This window comes from Arachis ipaensis, chromosome B7 (assembly GCF_059453495.1).
Source record: "Arachis ipaensis isolate K30076 ecotype BB chromosome B7, ASM5945349v1, whole genome shotgun sequence".
Lineage (NCBI taxonomy): Eukaryota > Viridiplantae > Streptophyta > Magnoliopsida > Fabales > Fabaceae > Arachis > Arachis ipaensis.
In genome coordinates, this window is record NC_142442.1 from 111,491,722 (window position 1) to 111,519,169 (window position 27,448).

Consider the following 27,448-nt stretch of genomic DNA (forward strand, 5'->3'; position numbering starts at 1 on the left):
TATTGCAGCTACGTTAATTTAAAATTTTTACTCTTTGCAGTTACATTAATTGATAATTAATAATCCGTGTACTTGATTAATTGATAATTAATAATTTGTATACTTGAAGCCTTTTAAATATATTTATATATTTATATTTATTTATTTTATTGTAAATTTAATTTAAATTTAAATTAAAGTTAATCAAAATTAAAAAATTTTAGTTATGAATTAACTATAAAAGTATAAGTTATGAGATATGTATAACACCATAATTTAAAGTACATCAATCTTTTCTTTTACATATATATATATCTCTTCCTTTATTTTTTAATTTTAAATTATTTGCTTAAATTATTTTATTTAGATTGTTATTTTTAAAATTTTAGGTTGTTTTGTTTAAGTAGTTATTTTTTAAATTTTAAGTTATTTGTTTAGGTTGTTATTTTTTAAATTTTAAATTATTTACAAATTACTCTTTTAAATCATAAATTATTATTTATTTAAGTTGTTACTTTTTAATTTTAAGTTATTTGTTCATAAATTAAAATTTTTGAAAAAATTAATTTAAATTTATTAAACTAAATAAAGATCTTATTTATTTATTTAAATTTTGCTAAGAGAAATTTTATTCATAAATTAAGTAACAACTTTTGTCACATAAGATCTCTATTATATTTAATACACCTCAATTATAGTTAAGAAGGCACCTTTTTTAAAAATTTGTTTATTCTTTTTATTTGAATGCTATGTTTAAAATTTTGAATATTTGTGTTTCTTAGAATTTATATTTTAAATATATTTATATATTTATTTTATCTGCAAATTTAATTTAAATTAAAATCAACCAAATTTAGAGAATTTTAGCTATGGTTAACTATAAAAGTATAAGTATGAGACATGTATAGCACAATTTAAAGTATATCAATTCCTTCGTTTACATATATTTAAAATCTAAAATTTTTCTATTTTTTTCAATGGCTGATACTCATAAAATTATAGAAATCAATTCTATAGTTGACAATATATGTGTACGTATACGAGTGATAAGGTTATGAACATTACCAAGCTACGAAAATTTTTTATTACTATACTCAATTCAGATGGTTTGCCTCGATAAAGATGTGAGTTTTTTACCAATTTCTTAAATAATATTAAATTTATATTATTCATATTTTAAATTTGTTTGTTTGTCCCGTTTAATTGTTCTTTAATTTTTGTTTATCAATTCTAAGTAGAAAAAATACACGCCTCAGTTAAGAAGGCTCTTGTGTCTCGATTCGTAAATTTGCTAAGAGACGGAATATCTTATCAAATAAGATATTTTGGTATTGGACTCAATATGGGTAACTTTAAGACTACACATCATGAGTATGTGATTAATTTAAACCAACGTACCGATGTGCACATATTTTTAGAATTGTCAAATGTCCCACGATATGGATTTAATTTTGTGAGTTTTGACATTCTCAATGCTCTTGGGTTCGATTACACATATTTGATTAATAAGTTTATTGTTTTAGAAATAGTATAATTCATTGATAAATTTATTTATTTTATTGATAATTTTTTGTTGTATTTTTTTCTTAACAAACCTATTCACAACAAACTTTTTTTTATTTTAATTCATAAATGGATTAAAAAAAAAAAAAGTTTATTGTGAATAGGTTTGTTGAGAAAAAAATACAACCGAAATTATCAATAAAATAAATAAATTTATCAATGAATTATACTTTTTCTAAAACAATAAACTTACCAATCAAATAGGTGTAATCGAACCCAGGAGCATTGAGAGTGTCAAAACTCACAAAATTAAATCTATATCGTGGGATATTTTGATGATTCTGAAAGTATGTGCATATCGGTACGTTGGTTTAAATTAACCATATACTCATGATGTGTAGTGTTAAAGTTACCCACATTAAGTCCAATACCAAAATATCTTATTTGATAAGATATTCCGTCTCTTAGCAAATTCACGAATCGAGATACAAGAGCCTTCTTAACTGAGGTATGTATTTTTTCTCCATATAATTGATAAACAAAAATCAAGGAACAATTAAATGGGGATAAATAAACAAATTTAAAATATGAATAATATAAATTTAATATTATTTAAGAAATTGATAGAAAACTGACATCTTCATCGAGTCAAACCATCTCAATTGAGTATGATAATGGAAAAATTTCGTAGCTTTGTAGTGTTCATAATCTTATCACTCGTACACATACATACATATTGTCGACTGTAGGATTGATTTCTGTAATTTTGTGAGTACCAGCCATTAGAAAAAGTAGAAAAATTTTAAATTTTGAATATAATTAAAGAAAGGGATTGATGTACTTTGAATTGTTGTGCTATATATACATGTCTCATAACTTATACTTTTATAGTTGACCATAGCTAGAATTCTCTAAATTTGATTGACTTTAATTTAAATTTAAATTAAATTTACAAATAAAATAAATATATAAATATCTTTAAAATATAAATTCTAAGAAACACAAATATTAAAAGTTTTAAACATAGCGTTCAAATAAAAAGAATCAACAAATTTTTAAAAAATGTGTCTTCTTAACTATAATTGAGGCGTATTAAACATAGTAGAGATCTTATACGACAAAAGTTGTTACTTAATTTATAAATAAAATTTCCCTTATCAAAATTTAAATAATTAAATAATATCTCTATTTAGTTTAATAAATTTAAATTAATTTTTTTAAAAATTTTAATTTATAAAAAAATAACTTAAAATTAAAAAGTAACAACTTAAGTAAATAATAATTTATGATTTAAAAGAGTAATATGTAAATAACTTGAAATTAAAAAAATAACAACCTAAATAAATAACTTAAAATTTTAAAAATAATTACCTAAGCAAAACAACCTAAAATTTAAAAAATAACAACTTAAGTAAAACAACTTAAGCAAATAATTTAAAATTAAAAAGTAACAATCACTAAGGAAATAATAATTTATAATTTATAAATATAATTTTAAAAATTTCTAGTAACGATACCTAAGCAAATAAATTCCCAAACTCAACGTATAAGCGCCATGTCGGCATATGAGCTCCCCATTTATATTACTACTAGTGTTAAACCTGTGCTTAGTGTTAAACCCGTGCGATGCACGGGCTTACATTTTAATTTGACATAGTAAATCGAAAATAATATTTTATAGGTTTAATTACTCTGTTGATCCTTATAGTTTCGTAAAATTTTCAATTAGGTTTTTATATTTTTTTTCTTTTAATTGGTCCCTACACTACATTTTTTGAGTCATAAGAAAAGAGATCTAAAAAAATAAGAATATATATAACTGTAATAATAGCATGCCAATTTTACACTAAACTTTATATTATAAGGTTAATAAAAATTTATCGACAACTTAGTATTTTACTGACCTCATTAAAAAAATAATTGGCATATGATGTTGTGCTCCATGTTACACATTTATTTCAAGTCTGAAAGTATAATTAATAAATTAGTTATATCTACGACAAATATTTGTATAAAAGTGTAAATCATAACATGTTACTAAAATGAAAATACTATTTTCTTATCTAAATATTATTCGTTGAATACGACATTTGTTGTTGATGACTTTGGATTGCTGTCTTCATGTAGAAGTAAAATGTTCAGGCCATTGCGACTCTTAACTCTTGACAAAGCAACGTAAAGTTGTCTATTGGTGAACACTGATTTTGGCAAGTAAAGTCCTACATGCGATAATGATTTACCACATAGTGAAATACCTTGATTTTCAATGTTTTTCTCCTCATATATAGTATCACGTCAGCCAATAATGTCTAAGTAGCATTCCAAATACGATTTAGTTTGTTAACACTATTAGATATCAATAGCATTACAAATAATTTTCTCAATTGATGACCAGACCTCATTGATAGTTGTAATAAATTTTCTATCATCAAATAGTAGTCCCATAAAATAAAAAACATTTTGGAAGTTAGGATATGTAATCCCATTAATTGTTCTAAACTTCTAATAGACTCATATGTTGTGCAACTTTTTTGAATAAGTACAAAATTCTCATATAATAGATATCACATGTACTCAGTGGAATATAGTTTAATCTCCCGATAAAATACTCTCTCTTGCATGGTTATCATTCTCTTTCTTCTATATTATAAACAAATTGATTTGAAAACTCAGCATTAGCTAAAGTTTGACATGCGTCAAATTTTGTGTTAGACTCATTCCATGCTAAGAATATCGTACCTTTCCCTTTCTCTTAATCCATGATTTTCTCAAGCTTGTCATCGTCTTTAAAGATGATATTTTATTTTCCAGGTAAATAAAAGGCAATGTTCTGAAAACCGAACCGGACCGACCGGTTCAATTAGGTTAACCGAAAACCGGTCATCTAGCCGGTCCGGTCCACCAACATAACCATCCTGCAAAAAATTGGTTAAAAAACTGGCTAAACTGGTGGTTAACAGGCGAACCGGATCGGTTTCTGCAGGTACCGGTTTTCTCTCTTGATAATGAAACGGCGCCGTTTTGCTTTTTAAAAAAAAAAAAAAAAAAGTTAAGAACGCGTGATGAATTAATGAGCCAGCCACTTTAGCATACCCTAATCCCTAATCTGCTAATCCAGGAAGCCTGCCCCCAAGCCTAGCCTCCACCATCGCCTTGTGCCTCTATTGCCGTCGCGCCGTCCGTCGCACCGACCCATGTTCGCTCTCAGACTCACCAGTCACAGGCACGCTGTTTCTTCCTCGAGCGTCCATCGTCTTCCTCTTCCCCTGGAGCTGCTGCATGCCTGCATACGAAGAAGGAAGGACAACCGACCTGAATCGAAACCGACGCCGGAGCTAGGGCCACTCACCGTCGCGGGTCACTCATCGTCACGGGTCACTCACCGTCGCGGGTAAGTTCTGGGTTTCTAGCATTGTTTTCATTTTTTTATGGCCTTCTGTTCTTCAGACTTCAGTTCTTCTGTTTTTTTTTATTTTTTTATTTTGTTTTTTGTATGATTAATCAAATGTTGAATAAATTTGTTGTATGTTGAATTTGAGAATAAATTTGATGTATGTTGAATTTGAGAATTCTGTTCTGCTCTGTTCTTCAATTTTAAAGGATGAAATTTTTATTTTGTAACATTAATCTCTATTTCTAGACACCGAGATGTAGTAGTAGTGATTGCTTGTTGGGTTAAGTTTCTTGTTGCCATATGAAGTGTAACTCTTTCTTAAGAGGTTCAGAGCAGATTTGTCATTTGATGATAGATCTGCCTACTTTGTAACTCTACTTCTGGCCACTATTTACTGGCAAAGAATTCATTCAATGAAATGAAGGCTGAAATCAAATTTAAATGCAACTTCTTCAGAGACAATGTTATTAAGGGAAAAAAATTGAGGAGGTAGAATTTCTGTGTTGTAACCCTCTTGACAGAACTGAAGGTGAATCCAATGGTCAAGTTATGAATTCTTTTGTCTTTATTATTGTCTCGTTGTGTTCATAGTTGCTTTCCTTTTGCAAATTGGTCAGGTTAGGAAAAAGATTGTCTAAAGTGTAAAAATTGGTAGTGAAAAAGTAGAGGTTAATTACTATTAAATTTGTAACTTTTATTAACTTAAGAATTTCATCCTGTTATGTTCAATTTTTTATAATTTCATTCTATATTTAATTAAATCGGTTCAACCACGGTTGAACCATTGAACCATTGAATCAGTCACTTGATCGGTTCGATGATTGGTCTGGGTCTCCCAACCTTGATAAAAAGTAAATATTTTGTTTGCCAAAGTTCTCCACACAGCCTCCCGTGTATACAAATACCCATAATCATAAAATTATTTGATCTCATAATACATTTTTTAAGTATGCTTTATCTTTTATATTTTTAATATTAATATACCAATAATAACATTTTAAATAAAAAGATAGAAAAATATTTATTCACCGAAAATAATTTTTTCTCAACAAATTAAATTCCTTCAAGCACAAAAAAATTTAATATTACAAAAATATTTATAACAAAATAAAATTAAAATAACAATCTAAATAGAAAACTTCTATTTACTTTATTATAATCCTTTGTAATTAGCATAGTAGCTTATAAATTATATAAATTTTTAAAAAATATTCTCAAACACAATTGTTTACTTAAAATTCTAAAAAAAAAAATATTTGAATTTAAATTTAAAATTCTAAACATAATACTTTAATTAAAAATTATAATTAGAATTTTTTAAAATAAGTACACATTAAAAATTAATAACTAACTTAATTGTATCAATAATAATTAAAAAAAATTTATAACTTTATGATATTAAATATTAAATTAGAAATGATCAGAATATCAACGGTGTAAATCAAATTAAAAATAAAACCACAAGTAATAACTAAATAACTTCAATTTATATTTAAAAAAAATTATAAATTCCAAACATAAAAATCGAAAAGAACCAAAAGAAAAATAACAACTCAAGAAAAGACAATGTTTCCACCAAAACAAACATATGCTTGGCATTATTTTAATAGGTAGATTCTAAAAGGGATTCCAAAACATGTGCATCCAAATTCTCAAGTTTCATTCTTAATCTTAATCTTCTTGCAAGTTGAGGTATCTCCTTCCACCTTCGAATCTTTCGACTCTGAGGATAATCGCTTAGTTGGTGTAATAGCATTTTCTAACACTTCAGGTTCATCATTGGCCACAACTTCATTGGAGAATTCAAGCAACAAATTCTGTACAAAATACCACGTTAAATTGAAGACTTCTTTCTAACCTTTGATTTTATCTCAATAATATTTTTTGAATAAATTTAAGATCTAATTTTGAGAGAACAAACAAATAAAAAATTTATTTTTTGAACAAATACCTTAACACCTTCTACTTTCTCCCCTTCAATGATTGAGGATGCCTTTAAAATTGGAAGCAAACCACCGGTGTAGTCAACATCCTAAAATTATAATTAACTAGTGTATGTTCCCGTGTCCTACACGGGATAATACATAAAATTATATAAAATTTTTTATTAAAATTTAAATAAAAATATATATATAGTAATTATTATTATAATAATATTTATTTTAATCAATTTAAATTTATTGAATGGTCATCTCATTTGTCCGCTTAAGTAAGTATTTGGAGTTCGAATCTCGCCTTGTGTGTATCACAATTCATTAGTTAGCGACAAACCCTTAATAAATAGAGCATCAATATGTGGTGGATTAATTCTCGACTTGCCAAGTTAGAAAATCCATATAAAAAAATTATATTTGTTTTTAAAATAGATTAATTTTTCATTAATAGAAATACTTATGAATTTTTGTCTTTGTTGAAATTTACTTGGGACAATTTTATTTATTGCTATCGTATTCATTCTTGAAATCAAAACAATATGATCAACATTGTTACTTGTTAAAACTTCACATTTTATGAAATAATTTTTAAATTTTCAAATTCATAAACTTATGTCATTACAAAAGTTATTAGATCGATTAATATTTTTTGGTAATATGGTGTATCGAAACACCATCGTTGAGTATTAGTTAGTGTGAAAAGAAACCGATAACAATTTTGTTATTCAATATATAATTTATTCTATTGAAAAATAAATTAATATTTTCTAAACTTGTAAATACATTTTCTTCTAATTTCTTACACCATTTTATTTGACAATATTTACCATTAAAAAATAGCAAATGACCATACTATCTTACAATATATATGATGTACAAAGTAATTTTTTATCTTAAAATTAATTTTGGTTAGTGAGATAAAATTTAAAATATTTTTTTATTTTCTTACTCAAATTTAAATTTAAATTCAGAATTGATTAACAACTCATCATTTTTTAATTTCAATAAAAAAATAAATTGGTTAGATGCAAAATATTCATCATTTAATAATTTCAATCATTTAAATTTTAATTACCAAAAATTGAGTTAAAAATTAATTATAAACTTAATAATCGATAATATATATATATATATATATATATATATATATATATATATATATATATTAATTAGTACGTAAATAATAATGTCCAATGTATTGATTATTTATTTTTTTTGACAGAATTAATATATAATATATTGAACATTGATTTATTATCCAAAGTTTTTTATAAACTTTGTAATATGTGAAAATAGCAATCTTACATTTTATTATTATTTAAGAAATTCTTCATAATTTTTTAATTATGTAATTAACTTAATTAATAATCTTTATTATTGCTTTTATACTAAAAAATATCAATTTATACTATTTACATATTTTTTCACTACTAATAAATAAATAAATATTTGTACTATTATACTTGTTGTCCTAAATAATAACTTAAGTTATTTATTTTGTATGTTAAATTTATTAAATGTTAAGATAAAAAATTAAAATTGTTCAATAAATTATATAAATAGTCATTACAGAAAAGAAAAAAAATTATATATCATATATAATAATCCTTGATATATATAGTGTCATGTATATATTAAGATTCTCTATTTTAATTATGTGAGTGATTATTGTTATTTTCACTTTTTCGTTACATTAGAAAATAATATTTAAAACTAAAAAAGAGATAATTAATTTTTTTAATTTGAATTAAAAAATGTCTTGTAAATATATCTAACTTTTACATATACTAAGTGTTATAATATTAAATAGTATAGTATTTGCTATAACAATGACTCAAAATATTAATTTAAGAAATAGTTGGGTCTAGTAAGACCTCAATGCAAGCAAGATCAACTAAAATCTATTGTTAGGGTCTCAAATCTGACTTAGGTTCATTACCTTAAAGGCCCAATGCAGATGAAGTCCATGCGTCCCCTCTTAAATCGGCTCAAATTGGATCTCTATTGCTAGTTAGATACGGTAATGAGGACTCGGGGAGCGTGAGAAACCCACTTTCCATCCCTCATTCCTATTTAAAAAAAAATGTCCTCGTTCTTTCTCCGTCATTGCAAGTTCCTGTTTAATTACCCCTTAGAGAACGTAGATCTCTTCGGGTATCTACGAATATTCTTTGAAATTTTTTAAAAAAATTAACACAAAAAGACATAATATAATAAATCATAAAATAATCAATTCAATATAATTCAACACAATTTATAACATATTCGTTAGGAAAAATAACATTTCAAAAGGAGAAAACATAAAAAAATAATCCAACATAATAACATAACATAATTTTTTAGGACGATATTGAGCGACGTAGTGACGGACTTGATGAGAGGTAGAGAAAGTGAGTTAGAGAGAGAGAGGATCAAGGCTGAGAATGAGTCTGGAAGAAAAAGAAAAAATTTCGAATTGGAGGCAGAAATTAGGGTTACTAAATTCAAGAAATGGATTTACGTATATATAAATTAGGATAAATTAATAATTTTATATTCGCGTATATTTAATAAGTTTCATGGGGCGGGTACTTATGTTCGTGCCCCTATTAGGAGTGGCAAACGGGAAAGTCCGCCCTGTCTCGCCAAAAGCCCGCCCCGCCTAGTAAGATGGTCCCGAATTTTCCCCCTGCCCACCTAATGGTAGGCTCGCGGGATCTCTTTTTTTTATAAGCCATTAAATATTAAACAATATATATAATTTCACAATAATTTCAATAAATTTATAATTTCTAAAAACATAAAAAAATTATAATTTTTAAATTCACGCACATTAACGTCTTTATGATTATAAATATGTAATAATATAATTATAAATCAATTTTTTTAAAACAAAATAATAAAACAAGCATTATCCAAAACAAAACAAATATTATCCAAAATATATAATTAAACATCTTCAAGTTTATAATCAATCAAACATAAAACATAATCCAAAATATAACTTAAAACTTCTTCAATTATCATCTTCATCCTCTTGTAGATCAATAACATCATAGAAATTTGTAAAAAAATGGCTCTACCAAAATAAAAGCTTGGCCCAGCGGGAAAGCCTGCCCTGCCCTGCCGAAGCCTACCAAATCTCGTGGATTAAGCGGTGCAGGGTAGGCGGAATTTTTAAGTTTGGTGGTCATAAATTTCCAGTCCAACCCGCATTTTTTTGGCGGGTTATGCGACCAGCTCGACAGGTTTCGACCCGTTTGCCACCCCTAGTCCCCATCCATTTTTGCGTGGCAGGTCGTGAGGATTTCAGGAGTCCCCATCTAACTCCAAAACGCGAGTAATCCCTGCAAATACCCGTTTCGACTGTTTTTGTGATCATCCTTATTGCTAGTATTCATTAGTTCGTGACGTGGAGCTATTTTAGCCACTCAATAAATTCTCATATAATCAAAGTTTAGGTTATATTTTTATAAAGTTACATGTATCCTTGTTATAACAATATTAATAAAAGATAAATGGATAAACACTAAACTATTGTTTGGATATAAGATAAAAAATAAGAGGAAAGAAAATGGAAAGAAAAGTATATTTTTTTGTGTGTTGTTTAGATGAAAAAAATGAATGAAAAGAAAATAGAGGAAAAAATTTCTTTTGCTTGAATGGAAGGAAAAGTAAGAAGAAAAAAAATTATAATAGAAAAAAAATTATATTAATGTCTTTATATATTATATATAAATTATAATTCAAATAGTAACTCTGTATTTTTATCCATGTTTGCACTTTTGAATCAATTTTCTTCGCAACTTTGAAGAGAAAAAATTTACGTGAGCTCCATATACACTTTTATGTTTTTCATTCAATTTTTTTGTTGAACCAAATAATGAAAAATTAATTTTTCCATCCATTTTCTTCTCCAGCATGTTATTTCTCTACAAATTCTTCTAATCTAAACAATGCATAAATATGTCACATTTTTTATATATAAAACAATAACTAATATCATATATTAGGCTAATTTATGTTGATAAACCAAAGTCACCCTAATTTAGTTGTCTCCATTTACATTTCCATATAAATCGAATTTAATGAATTCGAATTAGAGTAATAAGTAATAAATCTAATTTATATTTAATAATTTACCTCTAGCTTATGGTAAAAATGTAAGATATGATGCCAAAAAAAAAAAAACTAAAGCGTCATAAATTTTTTACTAACAAAATTTTTTTTTTCATTTTTTAGACACGTATCTATTTTTTTAAGTTATACATTTTGATTTATATAAATTAATGATAATTAAATGTACAAAAAATACTAATTAATAAAGGAATAAAATTTAAGATACACATATCCTGAACAAATTGAAATAAAATAAAGACTTTTAATTATGATCATTAATTATAATTACATATATTTACTTCAAGATTTATACTTCAAAAACACAGTATATTAATATTTTGTATTTTTATTTTTTAATTTTATACTATCACAAACATTAGTTACTTTTCAATAATGACAATACTTTTAAAAAAATAAACATAACTAAATTATCTTAAAATTATATAATAATTTTCAATATAACAAAAATAATATACAATTACCTAAAATATAATATTTGTGTAGTAACTGAAATTTAATAGTCAATATAAAGTAATATATAATATCATTTCATAATCAAATAAGTTTTTAATCAAAGAATTTAATATTTATATATAATAATATGACAAAATAAATAAAAATTTGCGTTTAATCATAGCAAGCGTTCAAGTTTAAATTTTTATAAATTAATTTATTTGTGTTAAAGTGAATTGCGCAATAAAAAATTTATAAAAATTTCATATATTGAAGTAGACAATAATTTATTTATAAATACAAAAAGTGTATTGAATAAGTAAAAAATTATTTTATTTTAATTTTGTCCACAATTCACATAATTTGAATTTAGCTCAATATATATGATTTGATTTGATTTGATTTAATTATTAGTTAAAAATATCTCAGTTGCCTATTTTATTCATAGATTTATTATTTTAATGACTAATAAATTAATCAAATTAATTAATTAGTATACACAATAAATTTGGGTTAATGAATTAAAAAAATAAATTAAAAATACTAACAGAATTTTAAAATAAATAAATTACAATAAATTATATAATATTTAAATATTTAATCAAATTAATTAGTTGATATAATTAATTTATCGTAATAACTTATAGTTAATGAGTTAAAAGAAATAAATCGAAAAACATTCTCAGAAGCATGTTACGTTAGCTTCATCGCTAAATACAAAAATCCGATTTTTATATAATAGAATAGATAGAATAGATAAATTTAAATGCGTAATATTATTCTCATTAAAATTATCTAATTATATTTATGCACCTTAAACTTTTAGAGAAGATTATTAATGACATCTTATTGGTCAAAAAACTTATTAATGACTCTAGGGTCTAAATAATAACTTGATGTGAATTTTTTTTATTTTTTTACATTAACTTTAGATAAAAAAAATTAGTTCTGACATATAATTGAAAACTTAAAATGCAATTAATAAAAAATTTTATCTATAATTATTAATGAGATGTAATCTAGATATAATGAGAAATAAATCATATAAATAGAGATTTTGCATAATAAGTAGAGTTAAATTCAAGGATAACGATATTTTTTAATTAATTTTTTTAATTTATTCAATAATAATAATAATAATAATAATAATAATAATAATAATAATAATAATAATAATAATAATAATAATATATTTGTCTAACTTAATTTAACTTTCTTGTAGATAATTTCTAATATATTTTATATTCATCTACATTTAAAAAAAATAAGAAAGAAATGAAGGATATACAATCTTTAACACTGTACTCTTTTAGGTATTTAGAAATCTGGAAAAAAAAAAGCTTTGAAAAACCAAATAGTCACCTAACTTTCTTTGCGCTCAATTCTGTGACCTCACTCCCAAAAATCCAGGAGAGTAAAATATTGCTTGATTTGCTTTTAAATGCAATAGAGAAGAGCATACAACTTCCATCTCGTCACCGTTATTCCACCTACCCAATTACTACTGTTGTCGTGTCTGTTCCGCCGCCGTGTGCGTTGCTATGCGTCATCTAATTTAATGAATTTAATTAGAATAAATAATAAATTATTTATTTTATTTTATTTTAGATTTCATAAATGAAAAAATCAATTCACTGATATAATGAATTACAATTAACGTAATCTAATTAATTAAGTAATATAAATTATAATAAATTATATTAATATTTAAATATTCAATCAAATCAATTAGTTGATATAATTAAGTTATTATAATAAATTGTATTGAATGAGTTAAAATAATTAAATCGAGAAACACTTTCTGGAGCATGCTACGTCAGTTCCATCATTAAGTGCAGAAATCCAATTTTTATATAATAGAATAAATAAATAGAATAAATAAGTAAGTAAGTATTTACACTATTAGACTTCTTGTTCTACATGATGACTTAAGATATTTGTTTTGTATGTTAAATAATATAAATAATATTTTGAATCTTATATTCATTAAATATTGATATTAAGATGAGAAAATTATGTAATAAATTTTATAAATAGTAATTATAAAAAATAAATACTTATTTATTATACATAATAATTCTTAGTATACATAGGATCATGTATATATTAAGATATTTATTTTAATTATGTGAGTAATTATTGTTATTTTTACTTTTTTATTGTATTAGTAAATAATATTTAAAACTAAAAGAAAGAAAAATAACTAAAATATTTTCTTAATTTGAATAAAAACTCTCTTATAAATATAGTAAAAATATAAGATGTGATGTAGAAAAAAAGCTAAAGCAACATAAAGTTTTACTAAAAATAAAAATATTTTTTTGTTCATTTTTTTTTTAGACACGTAACTATTTTATTCAAGGTATAAATTTTAATTGATATTTTACCAAAAAAAGCAATCAATACAAAAATAAAACTTAAATAAGGCAAATATATTCTGAAAAAAATTAGAATAAAATAAAGACTCCAATTATAACCATTAATCATAATCATATATATTTATTTTAAAATTTATACTTCGAAAATTCAGAATATTAATATTTTATATTTTATATTTTTTTAATTTTAAACTATTATAAATATTAGTTGTTCTCTAATAATAGCAATCCTTTTAAAAGAATAAACATAATTAAATAATTTTAAAAATATATAATGATTTTTAAAATAACAAAAAATGTACAATTACCTAAAATATATTATTTTTGTGTAGCAATTGAAATTTAATTGCCAATATAAAAGTTATATATAATATCCTATCATAAATAAATAAGTGTTTAATCAAAGAATTTAATATTTATATAATATAAAAAAATAAATTAAAATTTGAGCTTAATCATAGTAAACACTCAAGTTTAAATTTTTATAAATCAAATTTTATTATTTTTTTCTCGAAGTAACTTATACAATAAAAAACTCCTAATGCATGATTGATACTCAAATAATAGAAATAATATATTAATAAATAAAAAATATTATTAAAAGTTAAATATACAAATAAAAAATTATAACTTGCAAAAATATCTCTAGAATTTATTACATAAATATTAAAAGTCATGTATTTATATAAATTAAATTATATTAAATTGTAAGATACTTAGATATTTAGTTAAATTTAAAAATAAATAGTATGCCAATTCAAATAATTTAGATTGAAGATAAAAAAATATATAATCAAATTATATCATATAACATAAAATTTCTATAAGTTTCTTTTATAAGAGATTTAATACAAAAATATTTATCATCGTCTGTTTAACGTAACAATTTAAATTTAGGTGAATTGTTCCAAAAAAATACTTTTTTCGAATTATTTATTGTTAATATCAGGTCAATTTTATAACATTCAATAATGACATAAATGATTATATTTGAACCACAAAATTAACCTAAAATAAAATATAGAAATTGTTAGAAGCATAAAAATAGAAAAAAATATCAAATTTAAATAATGTAAAAAAGAATCTAATATATAAAGATGTGAATTGTAAAAATAGAGGGATACATATACAAAGAAGAATAGCATGTATAAACGTTTTTTCACTATATCATAATTTGCTCCAGCTATACGATGAATTCAGCAGCAGTCGGCATCTCCAAAAGTTTGCATCGATGCACCTCGAACACATGACCTGATTTCTTAAGCCGCAAGTATGCCGAGCACATTGTCGTCCAATTTCATCAGCAACGGTAATGCCTAAATTGAGACATTTTCGAGTTATAAACAAACAATTAACGAAACACTATTTATCCATACCTTCTTATTTATCCATAAAAGAAATTTTACATAAAAAAAAAAAAAAAGAAGGAAAGAAGAGTTGAAATAGCAAGAGCGATAAAAACGATGATTATTATCATTTTGTTGGCCGTCTATATATAGAAGACCAGAAAATCATAATTATCTAATAAAATTAATTTGTATTTATTGCATTTAATTTGAATAAACAAGAAATTGTCATATTTTAGTTTAGTATTTAATTCACATGATTTGAATTTGACTTAATACATATAATTTAATTTGATTTAATTATTAGTTAAAAATATCTTAATTGCTTATTTTATTTATAGATTTATTTTTTAATAATTTAATCAAATTAATTAATTAATATACATAATTTATACCTAGTTTGATTTAATAAATTAAAAAATACTACCAGAATATTAAAAAAAATAAATTAGGACATACTATTAAAACAAATTGATATAAATTATAATAATTATGTAATATTTAAATATATAATCAAATCAATTAGTTGATATAATTAATATCATAATAAATTGTATTTAATGAGTTAAAAGAAATAAACCGAGAAACACTCTCAGAAGCATGCAACGTCAGCTCCATCATTAAGTGTAAAAATCCGATTTTTTTATAATAGAATAGACGTTAATTCATATATAATATATAAATAAATTTAATTAGAATAAATAACAATTTATTTATTTTATTTTAGACTTTAAAAATGAAAAGACTAATTCACTAATATAACGAATTATAATTAATGTAGTATAATTAATTAAGTAATATAAATTATAATAAATTATATTAAGAAAAGAAATATTTAAATATCTAATCAAATCAATTAGTTGATATAATTAAGTCAGTGCAATAAATTGTATTAAATGAGTTAAAACAATTAAATTGGGAAACATTCCCCGAAGCAGGCAACGTCAACTTTATTATTAAGTGCAGACATTCGATTTTTATATAATAGAATAGATTTTCTTACTCAAATTTAAATTTAAATTCAGAATTGATTAACAACTCATCATTTTTTAATTTCAATAAAAAAATAAATTGGTTAGATGCAAAATATTCATCATTTAATAATTTCAATCATTTAAATTTTAATTACCAAAAATTGAGTTAAAAATTAATTATATACTTAATAATCGATAATATATATATATATATATATATATATATATATATATATATATATTAATTAGTACGTAAATAATAATGTCCAATGTATTGATTATTTATTTTTTTTGACAGAATTAATATATAATATATTGAACATTGATTTATTATCCAAAGTTTTTTATAAACTTTGTAATATGTGAAAATAGCAATCTTACATTTTATTATTATTTAAGAAATTCTTCATAATTTTTTAATTATGTAATTAACTTAATTAATAATCTTTATTATTGCTTTTATACTAAAAAATATCAATTTATACTATTTACATATTTTTTCACTACTAATAAATAAATAAATATTTGTACTATTATACTTGTTGTCCTAAATAATAACTTAAGTTATTTATTTTGTATGTTAAATTTATTAAATGTTAAGATAAAAAATTAAAATTGTTCAATAAATTATATAAATAGTCATTACAGAAAAGAAAAAAAATTATATATCATATATAATAATCCTTGATATATATAGTGTCATGTATATATTAAGATTCTCTATTTTAATTATGTGAGTGATTATTGTTATTTTCACTTTTTCGTTACATTAGAAAATAATATTTAAAACTAAAAAAGAGATAATTAATTTTTTTAATTTGAATTAAAAAATGTCTTGTAAATATATCTAACTTTTACATATACTAAGTGTTATAATATTAAATAGTATAGTATTTGCTATAACAATGACTCAAAATATTAATTTAAGAAATAGTTGGGTCTAGTAAGACCTCAATGCAAGCAAGATCAACTAAAATCTATTGTTAGGGTCTCAAATCTGACTTAGGTTCATTACCTTAAAGGCCCAATGCAGATGAAGTCCACGCGTCCCCTCTTAAATCGGCTCAAATTGGATCTCTATTGCTAGTTAGATACGGTAATGAGGACTCGGGGAGCGTGAGAAACCCACTTTCCATCCCTCATTCCTATTTAAAAAAAAATGTCCTCGTTCTTTCTCCGTCATTGCAAGTTCCTGTTTAATTACCCCTTAGAGAACGTAGATCTCTTCGGGTATCTACGAATATTCTTTGAAATTTTTTAAAAAAATTAACACAAAAAGATATAATATAATAAATCATAAAATAATCAATTCAATATAATTCAACACAATTTATAACATATTCGTTAGGAAAAATAACATTTCAAAAGGAGAAAACATAAAAAAATAATCCAACATAATAACATAACATAATTTTTTAGGACGATACTGAGCGACGTAGTGACGGACTTGATGAGAGGTAGAGAAAGTGAGTTAGAGAGAGAGAGGATCAAGGCTGAGAATGAGTCTGGAAGAAAAAGAAAAAAATTCGAATTGGAGGCAGAAATTAGGGTTACTAAATTCAAGAAATGGATTTACGTATATATAAATTAGGATAAATTAATAATTTTATATTCGCGTATATTTAATAAGTTTCATGGGGCGGGTACTTATGTTCGTGCCCCTATTAGGAGTGGCAAACGGGAAAGTCCGCCCTGTCTCGCCAAAAGCCCGCCCCGCCTAGTAAGATGGTCCCGAATTTTCCCCCTGCCCACCTAATGGTAGGCTCGCGGGATCTCTTTTTTTTATAAGCCATTAAATATTAAACAATATATATAATTTCACAATAATTTCAATAAATTTATAATTTCTAAAAACATAAAAAAATTATAATTTTTAAATTCACGCACATTAACGTCTTTATGATTATAAATATGTAATAATATAATTATAAATCAATTTTTTTAAAACAAAATAATAAAACAAGCATTATCCAAAACAAAATAAATATTATCCAAAATATATAATTAAACATCTTCAAGTTTATAATTAATCAAACATAAAACATAATCCAAAATATAACTTAAAACTTCTTCAATTATCATCTTCATCCTCTTGTAGATCAATAACATCATAGAAATTTGTAAAAAAATGGCTCTACCAAAATAAAAGCTTGGCCCAGCGGGAAAGCCTGCCCTGCCCTGCCGAAGCCTACCAAATCTCGTGGATTAAGCGGTGCAGGGTAGGCGGAATTTTTAAGTTTGGTGGTCATAAATTTCCAGTCCAACCCGCATTTTTTTGGCGGGTTATGCGACCAGCTCGACAGGTTTCGACCCGTTTGCCACCCCTAGTCCCCATCCATTTTCGCGTGGCAGGTTGTGAGGATTTCAGGAGTCCCCATCTAACTCCAAAACGCGAGTAATCCCTGCAAATACCCGTTTCGACTGTTTTTGTGATCATCCTTATTGCTAGTATTCATTAGTTCGTGACGTGGAGTTATTTTAGCCACTAAATAAATTCTCATATAATCAAAGTTTAGGTTATATTTTTATAAAGTTACATGTATCCTTGTTATAACAATATTAATAAAAGATAAATGGATAAACACTAAACTATTGTTTGGATATAAGATAAAAAATAAGAGGAAAGAAAATGGAAAGAAAAGTATATTTTTTTGTGTGTTGTTTAGATGAAAAAAATGAATGAAAAGAAAATAGAGGAAAAAATTTCTTTTGCTTGAATGGAAGGAAAAGTAAGAAGAAAAAAAATTATAATAGAAAAAAATTATATTAATGTCTTTATATATTATATATAAATTATAATTCAAATAGTAACTCTGTATTTTTATCCATGTTTGCACTTTTGAATTAATTTTCTTCGCAACTTTGAAGAGAAAAAATTTACGTGAGCTCCATATACTTTTATGTTTTTCATTCAATTTTTTTGTTGAACCAAATAATGAAAAATTAATTTTTCCATCCATTTTCTTCTCCAGCATGTTATTTCTCTACAAATTCTTCTAATCTAAACAATGCATAAATATGTCACATTTTTTATATATAAAACAATAACTAATATCATATATTAGGCTAATTTATGTTGATAAACCAAAGTCACCCTAAAATTACCTGAATCCCCTAAACCCAATAACGTTATTTGGTTGTCTCCATTTACATTTCTATATAAATCGAATTTAATGAATTCGAATTAGAGTAATAAGTAATAAATCTAATTTATATTTAATAATTTACCTCTAGCTTATGGTAAAAATGTAAGATATGATGCCAAAAAAAAAAAAAAACTAAAGCATCATAAATTTTTTACTAACAAAATTTTTTTTTTCATTTTTTAGACACGTATCTATTTTTTTAAGTTATACATTTTGATTTATATAAATTAATGATAATTAAATGTACAAAAAATACTAATTAATAAAGGAATAAAATTTAAGATACACATATCCTGAACAAATTGAAATAAAATAAATACTTTTAATTATGATCATTAATTATAATTACATATATTTACTTCAAGATTTATACTTCAAAAACACAGTATATTAATATTTTGTATTTTTATTTTTTAATTTTATATTATCACAAACATTAGTTACTTTTCAATAATGACAATACTTTTAAAAAAATAAACATAACTAAATTATCTTAAAATTATATAATAATTTTCAACATAACAAAAATAATATACAATTACCTAAAATATAATATTTGTGTAGTAACTGAAATTTAATAGTCAATATAAAGTAATATATAATATCATTTCGTAATCAAATAAGTTTTTAATCAAAGAATTTAATATTTATATATAATAATATGACAAAATAAATAAAAGTTTGCGTTTAATCATAGCAAGCGTTCAAGTTTAAATTTTTATAAATTAATTTACTTGTGTTAAAGTGAATTGCGCAATAAAAAATTTATAAAAATTTCATATATTGAAGTAGACAATAATTTATTTATAAATACAAAAAGTGTATTGAATAAGTAAAAAATTATTTTATTTTAATTTTGTCCACAATTCACATAATTTGAATTTATCTCAATATATATGATTTGATTTGATTTGATTTAATTATTAGTTAAAAATATCTCAGTTGCCTATTTTATTCATAGATTTATTATTTTAATGACTAATAAATTAATCAAATTAATTAATTAGTATACACAATAAATTTGGGTTAATAAATTAAAAAAATAAATTAAAAATACTAACAGAATTTTAAAATAAATAAATTAAAAAATAATACCAAATCAAGTTGATATAAATTACAATAAATTATATAATATTTAAATATTTAATCAAATTAATTAGTTGATATAATTAATTTATCGTAATAACTTATAGTTAATGAGTTAAAAGAAATAAATCGAAAAACATTCTCAGAAGCATGCTACGTTAGCTTCATCGCTAAATACAAAAATCCGATTTTTATATAATAGAATAGATAGAATAGATAAATTTAAATGCGTAATATTATTCTCATTAAAATTATCTAATTATATTTATGCACCTTAAACTTTTAGAGAAGATTATTAATGACATCTTATTGGTCAAAAAACTTATTAATGACTCTAGAGTCTAAATAATAACTTGATGTGAATTTTTTTTATTTTTTTACATTAACTTTAGATAAAAAAAATTAGTTCTGACATATAATTGAAAACTTAAAATGCAATTAATAAAAAATTTTATCTATAATTATTAATGAGATGTAATCTAGATATAATGAGAAATAAATCATATAAATAGAGATTTTGCATAATAAGTAGAGTTAAATTCAAGGATAACGATATTTTTTAATTAATTTTTTTAATTTATTCAATAATAATAATAATAATAATAATATATTTGTCTAACTTAATTTAACTTTCTTGTAGATAATTTCTAATATATTTTATATTCATCTACATTTAAAAAAAATAAGAAAGAAATGAAGGATATACAATCTTTAACATTGTACTCTTTTAGGTATTTAGAAATCTGGAAAAAAAAAGTCTTGAAAAATCAAATAGTCACCTAACTTTCTTTGCGCTCAATTCTATGACCTCACTCCCAAAAATCCAGGAGAGTAAAATATTGCTTGATTTGCTTTTAAATGCAATAGAGAAGAGCATACAACTTCCATCTCGTCACCGTTATTCCACCTACCCAATTACTACTGTTGTCGTGTCTGTTCCGCCGCCGTGTGCGTTGCTATGCGTCATCTAATTTAATGAATTTAATTAGAATAAATAATAAATTATTTATTTTATTTTATTTTAGATTTCATAAATGAAAAAATCAATTCACTGATATAATGAATTACAATTAACGTAGTCTAATTAATTAAGTAATATAAATTATAATAAATTATATTAATATTTAAATATTCAATCAAATCAATTAGTTGATATAATTAAGTTATTATAATAAATTGTATTGAATGAGTTAAAATAATTAAATCGAGAAACACTCTCTGGAGCATGCTACGTCAGTTCCATCATTAAGTGCAAAAATTCAATTTTTATATAATAGAATAAATAAATAGAATAAATAAGTAAGTAAGTATTTGCACTATTAGACTTCTTGTTCTACATGATGACTTAAGATATTTGTTTTGTATGTTAAATAATATAAATAATATTTTGTATCTTATATTCATTAAATATTGATATTAAGATGAGAAAATTATGTAATAAATTTTATAAATAGTAATTATAAAAAATAAATACTTATTTATTATACATAATAATTCTTAGTATACATAGGATCATGTATATATTAAGATATTTATTTTAATTATGTGAGTAATTATTGTTATTTTTACTTTTTTATTGTATTAGTAAATAATATTTAAAACTAAAAGAAAGAAAAATAACTAAAATATTTTCTTAATTTGAATAAAAACTCTCTTATAAATATAGTAAAAATATAAGATGTGATGTAGAAAAAAAGCTAAAGCAACATAAAGTTTTACTAAAAATAAAAATATTTTTTTGTTCATTTTTTTTAGACACTTAACTATTTTATTCAAGGTATAAATTTTAATTGATATTTTACCAAAAAAAAGCAATCAATACAAAAATAAAACTTAAATAAGGCAAATATATTCTGAAAAAAATTAGAATAAAATAAAGACTCCAATTATAACCATTAATCATAATCATATATATTTATTTTAAAATTTATACTTCGAAAATTCAGAATATTAATATTTTATATTTTATATTTTTTTAATTTTAAACTATTATAAATATTAGTTGTTCTCTAATAATAGCAATCCTTTTAAAAGAATAAACATAATTAAATAATTTTAAAAATATATAATGATTTTTAAAATAACAAAAAATGTACAATTACCTAAAATATATTATTTTTGTGTAGCAATTGAAATTTAATTGCCAATATAAAAGTTATATATAATATCCTATCATAAATAAATAAGTGTTTAATCAAAGAATTTAATATTTATATAATATAAAAAAATAAATTAAAATTTGAGCTTAATCATAGTAAACACTCAAGTTTAAATTTTTATAAATCAAATTTTATTATTTTTTTCTCGAAGTAACTTATACAATGAAAAACTCCTAATGCATGATTGATACTCAAATAATAGAAATAATATATTAATAAATAAAAAATATTATTAAAAGTTAAATATACAAATAAAAAATTATAACTTGCAAAAATATCTCTAGAATTTATTACATAAATATTAAAAGTCATGTATTTATATAAATTAAATTATATTAAATTGTAAGATACTTAGATATTTACTTAAATTTAAAAATAAATAGTATGCCAATTCAAATAATTTAGATTGAAGATAAAAAAATATATAATCAAATTATATCATATAACATAAAATTTCTATAAGTTTCTTTTATAAGAGATTTAATACAAAAATATTTATCATCGTCTGTTTAACGTAACAATTTAAATTTAGGTGAATTGTTCCAAAAAAATACTTTTTTCGAATAATTTATTGTTAATATCAGGTCAATTTTATAACATTCAATAATGACATAAATGATTATATTTGAACCACAAAGTTAACCTAAAATAAAATATAGAAATTGTTAGAAGCATAAAAATAGAAAAAAATATCAAATTTAAATAATGTAAAAAAGAATCTAATATATAAAGATGTGAATTGTAAAAATAGAGGGATACATATATAAAGAAGAATAGCATGTATAAACGTTTTTTCACTATATCATAATTTGCTCCAGCTATACGATGAATTCAGTAGCAGTCGGCATCTCCAAAAGTTTGCATCGATGCACCTCGAACACATGACCTGATTTCTTAAGCCGCAAGTATGCCGAGCACATTGTCGTCCAATTCCATCAGCAACGGTAATGCCTAAATTGAGACATTTTCGAGTTATAAACAAACAATTAATGAAACACTATTTATCCATACCTTCTTATTTATCCATAAAAGAAATTTTACATAAAAAAAAAGAAGGAAAGAAGAGTTGAAATAGTAAGAGCGATAAAAACGATGATTATTATCATTTTGTTGGCCGTCTATATATAGAAGACCAGAAAATCATAATTATCTAACAAAATTAATTTGTATTTATTGCATTTAATTTGAATAAACAAGAAATTGTCATATTTTAGTTTAATATTTAATTCACATGATTTGAATTTGACTTAATACATATAATTTAATTTGATTTAATTATTAGTTAAAAATATCTTAATTGCTTATTTTATTTATAGATTTATTTTTTAATAATTTAATCAAATTAATTAATTAATATACATAATTTATACCTAATTTGATTTAATAAATTAAAAAATACTACCAGAATATTAAAAAAAATAAATTAGGAAATACTATTAAAACAAATTGATATAAATTATAATAATTATGTAATATTTAAATATATAATCAAATCAATTAGTTGATATAATTAATATTATAATAAATTGTATTTAATGAGTTAAAAGAAATAAACCGAGAAATACTCTCAGAAGCATGCAACGTCAGCTCCATCATTAAGTGTAGAAATCCGATTTTTATATAATAGAATAGACGTTAATTCATATATAATATATAAATAAATTTAATTAGAATAAATAACAATTTATTTATTTTATTTTAGACTTTAAAAATGAAAAGACTAATTCACTAATATAACGAATTATAATTAATGTAGTATAATTAATTAAGTAATATAAATTATAATAAATTATATTAAGAAAAGAAATATTTAAATATCTAATCAAATCAATTAGTTGATATAATTAAGTCAATGCAATAAATTGTATTAAATGAGTTAAAACAATTAAATTGGGAAACACTCCCCGAAGCATGCCACGTCAACTTTATTATTAAGTGCAGACATTCGATTTTTATATAATAGAATAGATAGATTATTAAATATTAATTATTAATTATAAATTAGATACTACTAATGACCAAAGATGCAAAAAATAAACTGATTTTTAATAGAAAGTACACTTATAATTATACTCACAAATTTAAATATGGTGAGCCTCTTTGAATTTATTTATGAGATCCATATTATCAGCCATCTTCTTAACTTTATAAGAAGGTGAAAAATGTGGATTATCAGATATTTGAACTTCAACGATGAAGAGAAATGTCTTATCAATTAGGTTGAGCAAAAGTGTAGGTGTATCCGATAGATCTCCTTTCTGCAGGGTATTACATAATATATTAATAATAAATAATATAAAAATTACCATTAAAAATATCTTTACTAATGTTTTTAGAAATAAATATTAGTTAGAACTTACCAATAGGAGTGGATCAAGTATCTCTACACATCTCTTTCCCAAAACTTGTTTTGCCTCCTTGTTAAAGACTACGAAACATGCACAGTCAGAATCATCAATGACACCAAGCTTTATTCGGTACCTGCTTAAAAAAAAATAATATAAAAAAAGTTAAATATAGACTTATTCAATATCTAATTCAATGTGCATAGACTTTAATTTAAAAAAATAAATAAATAACCTTGGAGTTATGGATAAAAGGAGACGGCCATAACTTGAACATTTGAACGTTTTTGTAAAATCATATGTGGACCTGTTGCATTTACATTGGCCGTACCACTAGTCTAAAGTATCCATAATATGACTTATAGTAGCTAAGACAATACAAACAGCATTCCGAAAAAAAAAACTTAATGATTTAAATTCCCTGAATTTGGTGAGTTTTTAAATTTAAAAGATATACCTAAATAAATAAGATGAATAAACAAAAATAATCTATGTATAACAAATTTTCATTATTTTTTTCTCAACTTTTTTTAAAAAAGGAAATTACCATATCTAATTCTTTTAACTGCTCAATGGTTTTGCCTTGATAAATTTGTAAGAATGCAGCTTCATTTGGAATTCCGTCGATGTTATTCCTAAGTTCTTCAAATCTTACAAAACTAGATAAATAAAGCAAAAAAAAAACTATGTTAGATAACACACATAGTATGAAACTAAAGAATTAAAAAAAAATATATCCACCAATTTTTAAATTGGATGACATTTGTATCTTCAAGATTGAAGAATATCTTTGTGCCATACATAGAATTTTGTAAAATAATCTTTCCTGAAAAATTTAATTTAATACAAAATGAGTAAAAATTCACATAAAAAATGAGTAAAAGTTCACATATAAAAATATATTGTTAAAAAATTATAGATAAATATTATCGTTATATAACTTCACTCTAACAAATTGTAAGACGACAACAGCTCCATCCTTATTGCCGGATCTCAAAAAAGTATTTAATTTATGTGCATAGTTGCCAAAAAGTGCACATTCCATTATTTTTCTATATCAAATAGAATATTTAATGTTAAATATATTTTTTATAACAAAATAAACAAAAAATAATTATAACTAAAAAAGTAACTACTAATAAAATAATATAATTTTATATTTTTAAAATTTAAAAATTAATAATAAAATTAAAATATCAAACACAATTTAAAAAAAATTAATAATTAATTAAATATTTTAAATTCGTAAGAAACAAACTACGGAAAGAATGCTTTTTATTAATTTTTTTAAATTTAAATATTTTTTCAAAATCAATCCGAAGTGATTTTTTCAAAAAATTTAAATACATAATGTTTAAACGGTGCCTTTGAATCTAAAAAATTATAACTAACATTGATGTTAGTTAAGATACATTTGTTACTTATTAATAATATTAATAAAAATATTTATAATAAAATAAATTAAAATATCAATTTAAAAAAAAATGAGATTATCAAAATTTTTATATTTATAAAAATAAATGTACATCAATTTCTAATTCAATAACAGTGTACTTGGTAGATTTGTTATATATTTTTTTCAAGAATTTTTTTACTTTTAATTCCAACAAGATATCCAATAACATCTAAAATTATTTTTAAAAAAATTATTATCAATAAGTTTGTTAAAAAAAAAACAGCCAAAATTATCAATAAAATAAATAAATTTATAAATAAATTATACTTTTTTAAAAATAATAAACTTACCAACTAAATAGGTGCAATCGTATAGCAGAGAGTGTCAAAACTCACAAACTTAAATCCATATCGTGGGATACTTGACGATTCTGGAGGTCTATGCACATCGGTACGTTGGTTTAAATTAACCACATACTCATGATGTGTAGTCTTGAAGTAACCCTTATTGAGTCCAACACCAAAATATATTATTTGGTAAGATATTCCTTCCTCCAGCAAATTCACGAATCGAGACACAAGAGCCTTTTTAACTGAGGCGTGTATTTTTTCTCCCTAGAATTGATAAACAAAAATCAAAGAACGATTAGATGGGAATAAATAAATAAATTTAAAATAAAATAGAAAAATATTAGTAGAAAATTCACGTCTTCATCAAGGCAAACCATCTCAATTGAGTATGACAATGGAGAATTTTCGTAACTTGGTAGTGTCCATAACCATATCACTCGTATACGTACACACAAATTATCGATTGTAGGATTGATGTTTGCAATTATGTGAATACCAGCCATTAGAATAAGTAGAGAGATTTTGGATATATATAAAGAAAAGGATTGATGTACTTTAAATTATGATGCTATACATATCTCATAACTTATACTTTTATAGTTGACTCATAACTAAATTTTTTTAAATTTGATTGACTTTAATTTAAATTTAAATTAAATTTACAAATAAAATAAATAAATATATTAACAATTTTTAAAATTTTAAATTAACGTAAATCTTTATAGTAATATTAGTATGTAACAACCGAAGTACAATTAACGTAAATCTTTTTAAAACTCTAAATTTTTTTAAAAACACGTATGTAGCTGCAATTTAAAAAAAAAATCAACAAAATTTATATTTAAAAAATAATGTTAAAAAGAATTAACAAATTTTTAAAAAATAGTGTTAAAATTTAAAAAATAAT

At 22.8% G+C, this 27,448-nt stretch overlaps 1 protein-coding gene across 1 annotated transcript; it reads right to left on the minus strand.

Annotated features, from left to right (window-relative positions):
* Positions 1-6,528: 6,528 nt before the first annotated feature.
* On the minus strand, positions 6,529-25,598 carry LOC148553739 (uncharacterized). The gene is made up of 4 exons (XM_088494866.1): positions 25,537-25,598; positions 24,811-24,931; positions 6,828-6,908; positions 6,529-6,693 (listed from the first exon to the last, which is right to left on the minus strand). The coding sequence occupies exons 1-4, from the start codon at positions 25,596-25,598 to the stop codon at positions 6,529-6,531; spliced, it is 429 nt and encodes a 142-aa protein (XP_088350992.1).
* Between the last annotated feature and the right edge of the window lie 1,850 nt (positions 25,599-27,448).